Genomic DNA, 18,284 nt, shown 5'->3' with positions numbered 1-18,284 from the left:
CTGTAGGAAACAACGCTTCCTGCGGTGTAGGCGAAGGTGTTCTTGATGGCCCATCATCAGAGAGCTGCTGGCCATCCATGGTTTGTGCTTCCAATTGTGGTGATGGGGATCTTCTTGATTGGCTTCTATTGGATCGGCCTCTACCCATAGTAGTGTGTGTATATGTGCATTGTTGTAGTATGATTTTGTTGTGGTGTGGTGTGGGATAGTCCTGGAAAAAGTCAGACTTTTTATTGCGTGTCTGCGAGTGAGACTGTGAGTTCCCGAGGAAGGGAAGAATAGATCTACGCCAACGACTGTCGCCAAAGGCCGTATAACGAGGATACCAGTGCGAATCTTGGTTATCTAAGGGGCCACTACGGCTCGATCTGTCTCTTTTCCACGAGAAACACGCATTTGGGGGGAGGGTGACAGGGTCAATATAGCACTTGGAGCTGAATTTCGGCGGAAGCAATGATCGACGAGTTTCAACGCACTGCACTATCTTCTTAGTGTGGGAGTAAGGCTCAACAACATCACAAAGCACTGTCTTCTTTCTTTTCTTCGAAGGGCAGGAGCATACAGTTGTTCACGCCGTTGTATGTTGGGTTTGATCTATTTGAGCGGAGTGAAGCGATATAGAATCCGCCTCTCCTCACTATCTTGTTTAGAAACCAGTTCGTGTGTACTATATATAGGAGAGGTAAGGGGGTAAGAATCCTTGTCTCTGATTGGATGGTGTATAGCTTGACGGTGATTGGTCGTATTCATATATGCTTTCTTTATGACTGGTGTCCATGTCTTGGTGAGTTGAAATCCTGTATCCCTGTTGATATTGTTGGGTTCTTGTAGTATGGTAAGAGATTCTTTAATTATCCTATCCCAGTGGTTTGAGCTCTTCGAAATAATTTTTAGTGTCTGAGAATAAAATTCTATGTCCTTCCGTTATACTAGGTTCTTCCAGGGCTGATTTCTCCGGACAAAACAGCTTGATGTATCTCTCCCGCTTTTTGCATCGATGTTCTATTGTTAATCCTGTTTGTCCTATGTAAGTTTTCCCACATTTGCAGGGAATGCAGTATACTCTTGGCGTTTTGAGACCCAAATCGTCTTTAACTGCACGGAGTAGGTTTTTGATATTTGATGGCGGTCTGTGTATGGTTTTGATGTTCTGTCTCTTCATGATTCTTGCAATTTTTCCAGAAAAAAAGTTTCCCAGTGTAAGGTAGGACTGCGATGTTGACTGGGTCTTCAAATTCTGTTGGGTCTTTTTACTGGAAAAGGTCCTTTGTTTTAGGACCAATCGAAAGTCATCTTCCTTATATTCATTCTGCAGTAAGGATTTCTTGAGATGTGCAAGTTCACTAGACAAGCTTTCTTATTCCGAGATGGCTTTTGCTCTAAGCGCAAGCGTGCTGATGACTGTGTTACTCTAAGCTGTTTTCATTAAGATAAAGGCCAGTGTGCGTAGGTTTTCTGTAAACACTGTGGCCCAGACTTCCATCAGGTTTGCGATGAATGAGGATGTCTAGAAGTGGTATGCAGCCTTCTGTTTCTATTTCTATAGTAAACTTGGTGTTGCTGTGTCGATTGTTAAGAAATTTAAGGAAAGATTGCAGTGCATTTCTTCCATGAGGCCAGATGACAAAGGTATCAACATATCTATAGAAAAAAGATGGCTTTAATGGTGTTGATTCTAGTGCTTTCTGCTCGAAGCTTTTCATGAAAAAGTTTGTCACTGCTGGTGAGAGAGGTGATCCCATGGCAACGTCGTCCGTTTGTTCATAGTACTGTCCGTCGAAAAGGAAATATGTGGAAGTTAATGTGATCTTGAATAAATCAACAATCTGAGGCGGGAAGTGCTCACTGAGTAAATGTAATGTGTCTTGCACTGGAACTCTGGTAAAATGAGAGATCACATCAAAACAGACTAGGATGTCGTTTGGAGAGATGCCAATGGTCTTCAATATTTCCACGAATTCATATGAGTTCTTGACGTGGTGTTCACACTGTCCTACTAGCGGTTGAAGAAAAGAGGTGAGGTACTTAGCCAGACGGTAAGTTGGGCTTCCAATCGCACTAACAATGGGTCTCATTGGAATGCCAATCTTGAGTACTTTCGGCAGTCCTTACATTCTCGGTGATTGGCAATTATGTGGCGTAATTGTCTTGCGTATTTCTTCTGGTATGTTGGTTTTCTTCAGAAAGGTAGTAATTCTACGATCTATACTGGAGGTGGGATCTTTCTTGAGTTGTCTATAGACCGAGTCGTTGAGTAAATTCGACATCTTCTTGTAGACTTCAGTGGGTGGCGTTGCATTTGTCCACTGGCACTACGGTGGTGCTGGCATCTTGATGAAGTTTCTTAAATGCTATTCTTTCTTCTTTTGTGATGTTGGGTTTTGGCAATCTGGCCTTTTTTAGGGCCAAACATATGTCTTGGCGGATTTCTTCTGCTTCTTCTATTGGTAAAGGCTGTAATGCTTGTTCAATGCTGGAGATTATATCTGCTATTGGTATGGTCCTGAGAACTGGAGTAAAGTTCAGCCCTTTCCTTAGTAATGAGGAAGTGGCCTAGTCTAAAGGCTTGTCAGTGAGATTGATACCCAGATAGCACAGAAAAGTTTTTAAAAATGTTTAAAAATTTGCAGAGGCAAACTAAAAAGTTTGCAAAAAACTTGCCGTTTCAAATGAGAAAATTTGCCGAAAGTTCAATGCAAATAACGAAGTTGACGCTGGCTGAGTTTGCAGCAAAGTTGCCTCAGAAAACGAAAACATCTGCCAATACAAACGAAATGTTTGCGACTTTGCACAGCAAGAAAGTTTGCCAGGACTTTGCTGCAAATATTTTGTGCAAATGTTCTTTCACAAAATTTCCGAAAATGAGCTGATAAATTTGGTGAAAATATTAAAAGGTTTGCAGCAACATTGCAGAAAGTGTTTTCACGATCGCAAGATCATGTTTGCTGCAAATGTATCAGGTAATGTTTGCTGCAAATTTATAAAGTTATATTTGGTGCAAATTTATAAGGTAATGTTTGTAGCAAATTTAGAAGGTAATGTTTGTAGCAAATTTAGAAGGTAATGTTTGTAGCAAATTGAGAAGGTAATGTTTGTCGCAAATTTAGAAGGTAATGTTTGTAGCAAATTTAGAAAGTATTCTTTGTTGCAAATCTGGTATAAGGCTAAAATATGTATCAAAATTCTGAAACTAGTGATCGAGGTATAAGTCAAAATATTAACTGCTTGCGATTTAATATTATTAAAACAGAAAACACAATCTACCATTCCGGTCGCATTCATGGAGTAATCACCTGTGACGTTTAGAAGATGTTTTTCATTATTTCCAGGCTCTGCCTAAATGTAATCGGAATGAGACATTGTGTTTCGTATGCTTTAATAGTCTTTAAATCCCAAGCAGTTTATATTCTGACTTGTACCTCACCAGTTTCAGAATTTTTCTACATATCTTAATCAAAATTTAATTGTCTTGAAACTGGTACAACTATATGAAAAAATCAAACGAGATGGGCTGATAAGGGTCATTTTTCGCCCATCGAATACCGGAAAAATGAAGAGTCCGATTCAGACAAGTTTGCAATGTCTGTATATTGGAAGATATGTTTGTATGTGAATATAATAGATATGTGAGAAAGAAAATAAGTCATAGAAATTAGTGCCCAAAAAGAGGTAGTTTTGCGTCATTTTGACAATGTTTCTGTAGTTGACATAGGCTTGTAGTAAGAAGGATTCGATGAACCTAAATAAACCAGACTCGCAATAATATAACGCTGTATAAGCTTTGATATGAGGATCAATTTACTTTGGTTGTGTGTCTTTCGACCTATGAGAGAACAGAATGTATCTAGCCTCTATAGACACTTTACATTTTTCCGGTGTTCGATGGGCGAAAAATGATCCTTATCAGCCCACATCCTTTTGAAGAGATCAAATATAGAAGGTAGTTTGCTACCTTCCAGCTGCACTTTTCTTGTTCATAAAATTAGAAGTAACTTATTAACGACTATTTTAACGTCATTTAATTTATATATGTGTATACATAAATACTTAAAAAATATAGAAAACGCCTAAACCTGAATATTTCTGAAGGTTACATCAACGTCTATTCCATCACTTACTCTTGTAATGGACACGGTAAGTTTCTCTGGTTCCTCGTAGGAAGATTTCGACTTAAAGGCGAGTCATTGAAACAAATCTAATAAATTTGACCTTTCAACGAATTTGGCCTGTACATTTTAATCCAAAATTTTACAAAGTCGGCTGCACAATCACTCAGCAAAGTAGCAATTGACGACAAATTATCCAATAACAACACATTATACTCGAAGATAATGCACAAGGGAAAACAGACACTTCCAAATGCATAAACAAACATGGCGGCATCCAGATGGCTCCAAGAACAAAGGATTAAGACTTTTCTAAATTGTCATATCGAAAAAAAAAACCAGTAAAAATCATGGTAATGGCACAACCGTATTAGAATGTGTGAGAACAAGCAGATAAAAATAACTATAAGAAGATTAGAATGAAACATTAAAAAATACTATACGGTAAATAAAGGGCATTATATATTTATTGCTTGATTTTGACTTTAGAATGACAATGTACTATACAAACTATAACAATACTCAGTGATCATATTACAGAATGCGTAAGGAGATTAACAAAAACTGTTTTACAGAAATAAAGTTGAGAAAAGCAAGTTGTGTATATATAATAATACTTAGTATCAGATGCCAATATCTGAAGCGTATTCACAACGCTTCCCAACACTTTTTTTTCAGTTTGAAAATTGTGTGAAAATGGAAGAAAATATCCAAATTTCGATCTCTGCGTTCTTCCTATCTCGAATCAACCTGATTTCGCATCAAGCACAGATAGAACACACCCGGAAGCTTTTCCCCCGAACTATCGGAACATGCATCCAGAAACAAACGTGTTAATATCTGGCGTATACACATACACTTGATCGATAAGCGACCCAGTCATCACCCACACAAACTGGTTGCATAGCATCTGCACGATACAGGATTCATTTTCAAAATTCTTATTTGCAATCAGTTACTTCAGCTGAATATTATCTTATATTGAGAAACAAAAACATCCGGTTGTGTTTTATATATGCTCGCCATGCTTGGTGCAAATTCGGAGGCGATTTGAGGTAGGAAGTTGGAGTTTTCTGGTGAGAAATATTTTGCTACATGTTAAAATTCTCCATTTCTCAGTTTTTTTATCTGGAACTGAGGTCACAAACTATAAAACACTCCATTGCGGTTTTTAACCATTATTTGCCGGTCTTATGCTTTGGTCGATGCTGTCAAAACCCAGGTCCGTGGGGTGAGTACAATATACCTAAAAATCCATTCGTACTATGCAGTTTCCCCACATACTCAATTATAAAAATACTTCACATTTTACACCCTTTTCATGCTAATTACTTTATTTCGAAAAACAGGTAAATATTTTTGGGGGTAGCTTTTCTTAGAAGTTACAAGCTGCTTGAGTCATACCAAGTTCTCATACCAAGTTTATAAATCAAGTTCTCTGCCAATACTATTGACCAGCCCACAAAATACCATACGACCATTTTATCAAAATTTAATATAATTATATGAATTTCACGGAAGTAATAAGAGTTTGTATATATATATATATATATAAAGCATAGTGAATGTGGTATTTGAATGATGCCGATTTTTCAATTCATAATATAGCAGACTACCTACAGCACAGATGCTGCAACTTATCTCGTGGATGAACAAAACAATTATATTACTGGAAACTATGTACAATGCATCTTTGTTGATAACTACCCCGATGGTAAACATTAACTCTTGTTTCATATGCATACAAGCTAAACAACTCTCTTTTCATTATCAGTAACTTTCCTTGATTACCACCTAACAAAAACTAAATGTACAAAGCAGATCTATCAACCGTGTGCGGTTTCAACCATATATAAACAAGTCTTAAGTTGTTCGGATTATTTCTTATAAATAGTTACAAATAATCACTGTTCTTCCGTTACGCATACAAGCTAAACGACTCTCACTTTATGTGTAACTCTCCTTCAAAATTAGCACCCAACAAAAACTAAATCCACAAAGCAGACTTATCACCATGCGGATCAACCATATATGAACAAAGTCTTAAGTTTAGTTATAGATCTTGTTTCATACGCATGCAAGCTAAACAACTCTCACTTCATTATGTGCAACTTTCCTTCAACATAGCACCCAACGAAAACTACAAACTCAAAACAGACATCACCACTTTTCGCCATCACTGTTCTTCCGTTGGAAACTGAGACTGTGTGCTACTGTGAGTGCCACCTCCAGATGAGGATGCTCTCTCATCCAGAGTAACTCGAATAGTGCTTCCGCTTTCCTCAAATGAAACTCGAGTAGCTCTTCCGCTCTCATCCATTGAAACTCGAGTAGTGTTTCTGCTCTCATCCAAGGAAACTGGAGTACTGCTTCTGCCTTCTCTGAAATGAAAATTCAAAGAATCATGCATTTGTGCTATAACATTCGATTGTCAACATGATATTAAGACGAGAGTCAATTCCTCACGTATTGACAAGGAAATATCTGAGGACCACGGATGCTACAGTGCCAAGTGACATTGAAGAAAAAAACTATCCTCTGTTGCAGCAATGATATGGGAACACAACGTGAAGTGCATAATTCCCTGAACAGGTAGCAGAATAAATCACCAACGTTGTATTGCTTCCGATGATTTAATTTTGCTTCCGATACTTGGTGCTCATTTTCCATTAAAAACGGTATCGTTTTGAAAATTTCGCAATTGTTTCATAAACTACTCTTCATGATACAATCATCAGAGCAAATTTCGTTTCTCTAGCTCCAGCGCTTCAGCCTGTGCAGCTCTTTCATATACGTTTTCCCGCTATTTTGGATCGTGTTTTTAACGTAACCTTCACTTAATGATCCACTTTCGGTGGTCATCAATTCAAGATTGCGAATTGTTTAATACTTCGTAATTTTCCGCAAACTACTGTTCATGATATACCATGATAGCAAATTCCGCTTCTCCAGCCTTAGTGGTTCGCGCTAGGCACTTTCTAATCGGTATATTGACTGGCGGCCCTATCCCATTGAAGATGGCGACCTGGCCAAAATTTTCTTTTTCTCCATAACTTGCTCTTCAAGACACACCTTCGCACCAAATTTCGTTTAAGTTCAACAGTTCGGCCTGCGATTTTATATCATTGAATTGTGATTCAATGGCCATGAGACTTTGGAATCCTCATACAACTGAAGCTAGCACATGGGACCCTCGAAATTCTTTGTTACCCCAATTTGTGATTTTAAATATACAAACGTTGTATGTCAAATTTTCTAAAGATAATAAGACTTCAGTTGTACTTTTGGTTCATGATGACATGTATGTTGTACATTAAAATCATTTACTTTAATGCTAATTATTGCAGGGATTATAGAACAAAAACAAGCAGAGTTGAATTGCTGCCTCACAAGACTCGAATTGTAAGGCGCACTATGAACTTCGGTACCCGATTTTTAAAAATGATTCCTGATTTGGTGAATAATCGAGCAAGCAATTTTCTTAGCCTTTCATAAGGAACAATATAGCTTTCAGTTTTTAAAGACATCATGCTTTTTTTGAACGTTTTCGAAAACAAAAATTTTTCTTAACGTTTCGTGAGGGACACTATTCGCTTTAAACATTTTTCATTTTTGTATTGTCTTGGAGAGCATTACTTTATTTCTCTTTTTTTCAACTATAGCACCTATGTTTTTAGGGTGTTTTGGGATAATGTATATATCCCCGAATCTCCTAAAATGTTTGTTTTATTACCACAAATACCAAAGCGGTCTTGAAAAATGATGAAATATATAAAGAAGTTCCTGAAAATTGAATGGCTCCTGTGACCTTCGACGTTTCGGAATTTGTAATCTCCTACTCCGTAATCCCAAGACGTTGGTCATAACTGCTCTAAATTTTTAAAACGTATTATCTGGGAAGTCGGAAAATGTGGCTTGGCCCTATATGTACCCGACGTCCTCTTTCGTCATAGAAAATGTACACCATGCAAAACTGAAGATTCTTTGTAAACATAATTGTTTTAGCATAATTTTATTTCCACACATGGTTTAACAGAATACACCGTCGTTAGATGCAAAGGCACACGAGAAAATGATTCAAATTAATAACCAATTGGTAACCGACTCATATATACTCTCATGAGAAAATAGCTACCACATGATATGGAAAAATAAGCAAATTCCTTCTATTGTGGCGAGCTAGCAAAGATACAAGGCAAAATATTATTAAAACAAAAACGAGTACATACTACTAAGAAACAAAAGCGAATAAAACCCACGAAGAAAGAACTAAAGCAACTAGCAGTGAACAGGAAACAAAGGAGAACAAACAGAGTGCATATGGCGGCGGGGTGTCTATGTAACGTCATTGTTGCAGCATTGACTAGACTTAGTGTACGTAGCAGCATTTGCCTGAATCAAGATTTAAGGATGGTTTGTGATCATGAATAAAAGTTACTAAGTTGTTTATTGTTTTCCCTGACCCTATTACAATGACCTGTTTTATATTACTTGGATTTTGTTTAGTATAAACATCAACAAAATGTTCAACATGTCAAAGTAATAGGTTCGAAAAAAATGTTACTATAATGAAACATTTTTATCTATAAATAGAAACATCCTTCATTTTGAATTGAGACACTATCCATAATGCTACCACGTATTTGAAGTGTGGCCGATCTGGCAAGGCTGAAGGAGCATACACACCACGCCATATGCAATCTCTGTTCGTTCTTCTTTGTGTTCCTGTGTACTTTGCTACCTGCTTTAGTTCTACGCATATGCTTGCTTCTTGCGTTGCTTCTGCAGCGTAGTGGAATGTATTCCTTTATTTTCTACATCTTTTGCCTACCTATACCCATCCTTACAACGTGGCTACAGAAAACGAACCTAGCTCATTATTCTATCTATCAAATATTCCGTTAGTTTTGCTATCCAATGCTTACCGTAAAAGTTCCTGAGTACGAACGAACGTAAAATTGTTACTCACCTTCGAGTTAACCTCGTTTTGGCTTGATTCACAAATCCTTGTATGTATTTCTTTATTGAAGCTTGGGTTGTGTTGGGATGTGATTTCATAACAGCATCTGCATTGAAAAAGAATATTTTTGATGAAAATATTAAACATCAAATGGTTTATTCTAATTTTTACACACTTTATTTGAACATAGTGGTTGCCTTGTCCGACACTTTTCAAATACCACAGCAGTTGTCAAATGCAGAGTCTAGCTGGATAAGAAGGCCAAAGTGAGCGTTACTAGGATTGCTTTTATATTCAATACCAAAAAACCTACATATCGAAAGATGGCTCAACTTCGGTCACTTTCAATTTCGAATTGTATAAAAATTGAAAAAAAGCTTTTTTTTTCTCCTAGACTCGTCACTTTTAGTGGCTTCGCACACTGCAACAACAGTATCCTCTATAAAATATCTTGCGTTCCAAAGTAAACGTACAACAAAGTGCAATAGGATAAATGTTATCAAATGCATTCATTAAAACAAAACACTAGAAACAAACCACGAGAAATATACCTATTTTCATTTTTAAAAGGCCTCGATTGAGCAGTTTGCCTCATTACACTTGGATGGGCAGAAACTAAAAGTATTTAATCAGAAACGAAAAGCATTCAATACTATAAGCTCCTTTTATCCGCCGTTTCTGATTGAGTGGTAGGATTCTCTCAGGGTATCAAACCTAAAAACATTACATTTACCATCCAAAACCGAAGAAAATGTTTATATTATGGCCCATGGTGTGCATTACGAAAAAATCCAAATTCAAGTTCTCACATTTGGAACGTACGGTGCAATTTAATATATTCTGGTCCGTTTCTTTTATTAGAATTCCGCACTTTATTTTTACAATATGAACACAAATTACGTTTATGGTTTATTGTGCGAAGTCGTAAAAAACTATCATTATTCACTTAACTAAAAACTAATTCTATATTACCTTTTTTTAAAAAAAGTCAATGTCACACGACACAAATCCGCGCATTTTTCAAATTCCAATACTTAATATTTATAACGAATATGTACACTATAAATTTAACTCAAACTACGTACTTTTATCCATACCGAATTTTCATACACCTTATATTAAAATATACTAGCAGCGTTCACCCCGCTTCGCTGCGGTCACCCCGGAACGCAATAAACTTTGTTACTTAGATAATTTTTACTTTTTCGCTTTCAAGTGATATGATAAAAACCATAGAAGATTGCAGTAAATGTTAACATTATATCGCCTGTCATTTATGTTAACCCGCCCCGCTTCGCTGCGGTCACCCCGGAAGTTTTCGCTAAGTGATATGATAAAAACCATAGTAGATTGCAGTAAATGTTAACATTATATCGCCTGTCATTTATGTTAACCCGCCGAGTTGCACGGTCATGCGGGTTGCATATAAATACGTTTATTTTTACCTATGATGAACTAACAAAGGATTTGTACGTTATGGACACTTGAATGGTCAATTATCTCAAGACACTGGTAATTAAAAATTAAAGTGATATGATAAAAACCATCTAGGGTCCAAATCCTAATAACCCCCCAAAAATAAAAGAAATTGGTTCAGCCGTATTAGCGTGATGAGGTAACAAAGGATTTTGCGTTCTCTTTTATATATATAGATGTAACTAGTACTAACCGTGGATTATTTTGCATAATTCAGTGTTTTTAAACGATTAAAACTGCAACGCTAAGCAATCGCTGCAAACTTTCCTCATCCGTGCCTCCTTGTGATACCAGAATTCGTAGCTGGAAAAAAAATGCAGGCGTGTGTCAAAGTCATCTACTTAAAATTACATTTAATCTTCCGAAAGGAAAATAAGATGTCATAACATTTGATGGAAATACCTAACAAATAAAACCATCCTACCCAAAAAAGAACACATGAAAAAGAAAGAAAAACAAAATTAATCGCAGCACAGAAGTACATGATGCTACAGTACATGAAGACTACGTTTCACGGGTTACGAGAGGAAGAAAACACTCAAATCGTCCTGATTGACTTTCCGGATTAAGAGCTATGGAGCCCGGAAAAATTTTCCCGCCAGTTTAAATGCATTGGATAGCTATATGAATTGTTCCTAACCTGCAATCCAGTCTTCAAACTGTTCATGATTTATGTGAGACGACGTTATAAAGGGTAACAAGCAGAAAATGAGACCAAAATTGTACGGATCGGCTTTCCGGATAAAGCCATTCGAGAAACTGGTTATAACTTCGTTGTAGCTTTTTTTGTGCTATTAATATACTGCTTGTTTTTAATTGATTTCGGATACATTAAGCCGTTAACTTAAAAATGATTTATTTTCTATGTATTATGGCTATTTGTAGGATTATTTTAAAACAAATTCCTGCTAACAACGATATAGCTACAAGCTTTTAATGCAGTCGATATTTTGTTTACAGAGAATTCCTTGTTTTAAGAATAATTGCAATGCGATTGAATATAGTTTATCTAATTACACCATAAAATCGAAAATTATTAGAGTCGGACTTCCTCTTACGCCGCTGTCTTGAATGCAAAAGGGCGGGAAAGCATTAAACAAGAATGCATAGAATAACCGCTGGAGTGGATACCGTAACATTTCGAAAATGTCAGAAATCAACATATTGAATCAATTGATTTGAATTTGATTTGGATGTATCATATAAAATTGAACTATGGAATTTTCAAAAAGTCACCATCTTGATTTTAATATCAAGCCACCCTTAACACCAATTTCCAAGTGTAACTACGTTTCTTGCTGTTATCTCTAGTAAGCTCTTAAATTTTCAAACAGGTAAACAATACTTCAACCACAACATCGATCTTCCACTAGAAAAAAAGAGCTCGTAGCAGCTATACAAATAATTTTGTTGATCGAATTTTGAATACGAAGTTACGGAAATCAGCGCGCACAGAGGGCTACATTAATGATATATTTTAGACTACACTCTTGTAAACCACCAATGTTTTGTAGTTACTGTGGCATACGCCTATGATGACATTTACTGGTGATGGAGACCCCTGAGGAATTCGCAAAGAATGTAAGAATATTTGATATGATACGATTATTTTTTAGTATTCGAAACAAGAAACAATACAAATTTGACCTTTAGTACGTTCGAGAACGAGCAAAATTTATAACCATCAGATATATAATTATTGAACTTTGGTTTCCAAAGTTACCTCCCCCGTGACCTTTAAATACGCCGCGGTGGCTCAGTCGTAGAATGTTCATCTCTGGTGCGTGGGGTTCCTAGTTCCATCCCAGCTTGCGCCAAGTGGGCTTCGTGGTGAACAAACACCGTGTGCGTGGGTTTTCTCGAAGTTTACCCGTTTCATCCTACTTTCTTCATTCCACCATTTCATTCATCATCATCACAGTCTCATTTAGCCTACAAGGCATAACCACGGGACGTAAAACTAAATATTTCATTTCATTTTAAATAACCCCCGGATTTGTTTTTCTGAAACACTGCCTACCCACCAGCACGCATCATCAACATTTAAGCCTATTCCTTTCAAACACCTATTCCACCTAAAGGCCTTCTATTACACTTTTGATGGATAAGATGGAAGTGCTTTACGATGGTTAAAATAACTGTCAAAACTGAAATGAAATCTGTAAGTTTTACGTCCCACGTTTATGCCGGTTAGGCTAAAGACGGTGATGAGAGGTGAGTGAAATGGTGGAACGAAGAATGTGAGAGGAAACGGAAAAACACCAAGAAAACCTACGAGCACGGTGTTTGTCCACCACAGTCCACACGGCGCGAGCTGGATCGAACCAGGGACCCCAACCACCATAGGTGAACGCTCTACCACTGAGCCACCACGTCACCCGATAAAATAACTGAGTGCATATGAAAGATGACTCTATTACATGTTATTTTCCACAGGCGCGGCTGTGTATTTCTGCACAGTGTACAGAAGCTGTATATTATGTTTATATGTGGAGCGTTACTATTCTCTATTCCACATAACCTGATAGGAAAAAGAAGTTTTTTCCCCCAACCACGCTCAAGAGCATGTGCAAAAAAAGTGCAGTTATTGTTCCGTCTGCTACCATCAGCCTCCGCACACGGAGGTATAGAGTGTATCTAAGTATGTCTAAATAGTAGGTAAATTGTAACTTTCATAATAACACTAGATATTTTAAAACACTTAAATACATTTACCTGTATTAGTGACGAAAGTAACACATTTGTTAATACAATGAACATTTTATTGAAAGTTGTATTGTTCATTTTCTTTTGGCATTTGGGGTTGTGACATGGTGTTGGAATGGCAAGTGATGGCAGGGTTAGTAATTAAGTGGGTGTTTACTGTATTGATACAATAATTTCATAATATACAATCGAAAACCAAGTACAATAGGTATGAACATAGGATAAGAATGATAACTGCAGAACCCAGAGTTGCCAACTTTTCTTAAGAGAAAATCCGTTTTGGAGCCCCTCTTCCTTCCGAAATTTCAATGTATATGGTCCATTATTGATGATATCTTCATCATCATCGATCATAGTATGTAAAAAATACAGTACGTCGAAGAACAGAATAAAACTGCACAGTACAGCTTAAGGTAAACAATGCGATTGCGAAGCAGAAGACGCCGACACTGGTATCAGATTTGGCAGACGTACGGTATCCGGTATAGTTAGCGTGGCGGCCACCCGCTGAAATGAGCGCTAGCGTTACTGCTACTCCGGTAGCAGTCGCTTTTATGTAGAGATTGCCAAAACAATATTTTTAGCGCTGCATGGAATATATTATCATCATAATCGGGTGGATTATCAACTCAAAACAATTAGGGAATAACTGTAGATTAAAGACGAGCTGCTAACTATTTTTTTCATGAGTCAAACTAAAAGACAAATTTGTTACATTGATTCTATACATAAAATTGTGCGTGTAAAAACAATAAGTTATTCCTTTGAAAAAAAAAAACAGTAAAATATTAATTAACTTTGAAAATAGATAAATGGAGGCAATATGCACCCCGACGAGTGTCCGGTCGGGACGTGGGACAGATAAGTCAGAAATCGGTACAGTCAGGACAGAATCGGGACTATTGGCAACCCTGGTAGAACCTGAAATTAAAAAAAAAAAACTCGTTTCCTCTCTTATAAACAGTTGTTCATGCATTAAAAATAACACGAAAAAAAATTTATATATATTTTTTTTGCGTACGTACATGCACCTGATCCGATGAAAATAAGACTACGGCATTTTTATTTTATTTTTTTTATTTTGCTCGGCGCTAAATTTACGATGAAACATCACACATACAATATTAATCAACATTGAAGTATTGGGAGTTTATTAAGGGCGGAAAAATTGTTATGGTGAACTTAGAAAAACAATCCTAGATTGATTAAAGCCTGACAAAAAATAGTAAATACAGGTGCCACGTAATTTGAACAGGCCCATGTCTCAGCCTACTCTTTGCAAGCAAAATTATAATTATGGGAGCTTAACCATTATAGTAAATTTGGCGCTCCTCAAATCCTAAAATGCCCTAAATGTGTCTCCTTGTGCGGTTGCAAGCCTCGCCCGGCCCTTTCGTCGGTCTTAAGTATAGTCCATTGATAACAGAGGAAATGGACTTTTGAATCGTTACATGACTATTTTCATAAAAAAAGGAGTTGTCAAGAGTCCTGACGACCGTTGAGGGGGAGGGGGAGTAACAGAAGGTTGGAAATGAAATCTTTGGGTTTTACGTGCCGCGGATATGTGGTGGCTAAAGGAGAATGATGTGGTGGCTAAAGGAGAATGATGAAACTGTGGAAAGAAGAAAGTAGGACGAAACGGGAGAACTCCGAGAAAACACACAAAAATTACATTTGTCCACCACAAAGCCCACTTGGCGCGATCTGGGATCGAAACGGTGATCACATGCATCAGAGGTGAACGCTCTACCACGAAGCCACCAGGACCCCAACCTGGACGTCAATGCAATTAATGAGTGTTTACTTGCATTGACTTCAAATCCTCTATAAAATCAACATATATAAATAGACACGAAAAGACAAATCATACTGATTCTCAAATGAAACAATAATGGAAATTAACTTTATAACGAATTAGTTCTTATTTTTAGAAATGCAATTTAATAAATACGAATAAAGCCAAAATTTTAGTACATAAATAATAAGCTACGCTTTTCTTAAAGACAAAAGTTAGAAACAGTAATTGTTAATCGAGATTGATAGCTAAACGGAACCGGAGTGCTTTCTCAACATCAGGTGCGAGTGAATCGACGTACGAATTTAGTTTACACGATTCTCTTTAATAGAAAAGCTCCCCTCCCTGTGAAGGTCGACTTGCTTTCCCCTTCTTTACTTGTAACTGGGGAGGGGGAGTTTACTATCAGGTTGCCTGGAATAGATAATATTATGAAACCATGACAAGTTCTATTCAGATTCGGATCTTTGCCAAACCCTATTTAGTTTCACTACCTTTGCTTACGCGTATACGCACGATTATTGACGCGCCTACTTCCTACGAACGTACCCCGCGCAGGCACATCAGCATTGCACCGCCCTGGCTCGGTTAGATAACACTCGTGCTTTTTTGTGGCCATTTAGCACAGGCTGGTTGTGTTTTTGGACTGTAGTTCTTATGTCATACACCACGAAGGCGTATTTATATGAAAATCGAAAAAGAATTGCAACTTTTCAACAATTACTTCTGGTGTCTCCCTTGAATTTTATCTATTCATAGTGAGATATTTTCGAATATAATCCAGCGTAATCTTTTAGGAGACAATATGAAGGAGATCAATGAAAGTACCAATTTTTCAACAATTATTTCGTGTGGTGCGCCAAAAGTAAACCTGCACGTCACTTTGTGCATTAGATCATTGTTTTCACCTCATGTTAAGTTCTTCACAAAGAAATTAATCAATTCTACTTGTAAATTTTCTAAAGGTAAGTAAAATAAAGAGTAAAATATTTGCATCCAATAAACCTTTCGCGCTATCAGATTGAAAGGTCCGACTCGATTCACTAGCAAGCGCTATACGAACATCGTATAATTCACATCTACTCCTGTAACATTTTTATTTTACACAAAATAAAAGAATATTCAACTATTACTGTGGACTTACCAATTTGTACAGCACTCACACGCCAAAGGTATTTACAATATACAACAATACGTACAATAACTAGGAGTACACAACAAAAAACAAAACAAAAATATGACGTCTCTTACGTGAAACTGCCAAGCGCATTGAATTGTGGGTAGGTAGCTTGAAGCAAATTTGTCAAAAGTTTGCAGTTGCAAATGTTTGAAACTACATCTGTATATAATTTGCTGAATGAAATTTCTATATCATAAAAGTTGAAAATAATATTTATTTTGCTAAGACATTCCAAGTTTGAATTGAAACTGTCAAGCGCACTAGATAGGTGAAAGGAAATTTTCTGAAATGTGCCAAATGTTTGCTGTTGCGAATGTTTGAAATTACATTTGTATGAAATTTGTTGCATTACATTTACTCTTTCATAAAAATTGCAAATGATATTTCATTTGCCACAAACATTACAGGTTTGCATTGAATTTTCCGCAAATACAAAATGAACACTTTCACATTATTTGCTATGCCGATCAATAGGCAAGTTTACGGAAAACTTCTGTGCTATCGGGGTATTGAGTTTACTTTGAGAATGGTCCGGTATTTCTCGTGCAGTCCTGTGTAGACGTGGAAACTTTTTGCTTTGATTGTTTGTGGTCTTGCGGAGAAGTAATTCTGTTTATGCTGCGGAGCTTGACTGCGGAGGTAAATTTATGTCTCACGTACCCAACTCGTAAAAGAAGAAGAAAATTTGAGAAAATACATTTGTCGAAGCTTGTGGGACTATGGCAACACTTATTTGTCGTCATACGCTGGAAAAAATGTTTTTCATGTGTATACAATCATGTAAAAACATTAAGGGCGAAAGCTCAATACAAAGTGAGAAAAAATTCCAAACGTGTTTCCTATGAGAATTTTTCGAAATATTTTGGTCTACCCTGACACCCCTAATCGTCACAGAGACATAAGCCATACCTCGTTGAAAAGCCTATGGGACACAGATTCCAATGAGGTAACTTTGTGCTTCTAGTACACAACCCGTAAAAGAAGAAGAAGAAGTTTGAAAAAAGGATATATTTTCTCGAAGTTGACAACACTGTCATTTGTCTTGCGCAAGAATGGCCATACACGGGGTATCATTAGTTAGGAATTTATTTATCTTTATTGATACCACTTATTATGCTTGTAGTTCCTTTGAGGGGAGAGTTTCCCTCCCCCAAATGCTTCGAGGGAGGGGAAACCAAAAACAACCAAATTTTCCCCCTACCCTTCCGTTGATGGGCCTACCCTTTCGGTGGACAAAATGCACACCGTTGGAAAGTTTCATCCTTCCTGAAGAGATAGACCCCTAATAGCAGGGGCGTAAATAAGGGCCCCGCATCGCGGGGGGTATCAAGCCATCAGGGGGCCCAAATCGTGATGTGGGACGTAGAGAAGGGAACCCCATTCCACATTATCTGCGGGAGGGCCCCCAAGCCTTTAGTTACGCCACTGCCTAATAGCCATCTCTTTAAGTTAATTAGGAGCGGAGCGATGGAGGTTTAAACTGCTCGCTCACCCCTGAGCCATTCGTCCTCTAAAGGATAAGATTTTTTATCATTGAATCAATTTGTCCATAAACAAGAACATCGTGTGATGTCATAACCATAGGGTTCCGTGCAACAATACTCAGCTACATAGTGAACACAATATGTAAATTTCAAATTTTTTGCCAAGGGGTGAATTTTGGGTCTGAAATTGTTAAAAATTTAATTCATAAATTATTCAAGTAAATCAGCGTAGGCTTAGCCTACCCTGTCTACCCTGAAGAGCTGCGTCTGGTCCTGACACAATTTTCAGAATACTCTGTTGAAAAGAGTCAGTGTTCGGAAAGTATAACTATCCATACACAACTAATTTGATTTCGTCATCGGAGTTGAAATGTTGGTCGACCAAGTATTCCTTCATCGGGCAAGAAACATGATCTGAAGGTGTCAGATCAGAATTGTATGTCGCTTGCTCAAGCACCTCCCACCCAAACTTCACCTGGAGCAATAATATGGGACGTGCATAAACATAAAGAAGTTTGATTTTCAGCATTTATTTCAGAGTGTTACACAAAACTCATGACGCAATTTTGCCAATCTT

At 37.3% G+C, this 18,284-nt stretch overlaps 1 protein-coding gene and 1 long non-coding RNA gene across 2 annotated transcripts; both read right to left on the bottom strand.

Moving 5' to 3' along the window:
• Window positions 1–1,406: 1,406 nt before the first annotated feature.
• Window positions 1,407–2,075, bottom strand: LOC145667147 (uncharacterized). Its single transcript, XM_081734889.1, has one exon. It carries the CDS (start codon window positions 2,073–2,075, stop codon window positions 1,407–1,409), a length of 669 nt encoding a protein of 222 aa, XP_081591015.1.
• Window positions 2,076–4,140: 2,065 nt separating this feature from the next.
• Window positions 4,141–16,368, bottom strand: LOC145666323 (uncharacterized). The gene is made up of 4 exons (XR_014127715.1): window positions 16,188–16,368; window positions 10,736–10,845; window positions 9,076–9,172; window positions 4,141–6,487 (listed from the first exon to the last, which is right to left on the bottom strand). It is a non-coding gene; the product is annotated as an uncharacterized LOC145666323 (long non-coding RNA).
• Between the last annotated feature and the right edge of the window lie 1,916 nt (window positions 16,369–18,284).

This window comes from Thermobia domestica, chromosome 12 (assembly GCF_964235325.1).
Source record: "Thermobia domestica chromosome 12, izTheDome1.hap1.1, whole genome shotgun sequence".
NCBI lineage: Eukaryota > Metazoa > Arthropoda > Insecta > Zygentoma > Lepismatidae > Thermobia > Thermobia domestica.
This window is presented reverse-complemented; position numbering and strand designations above follow the sequence as displayed.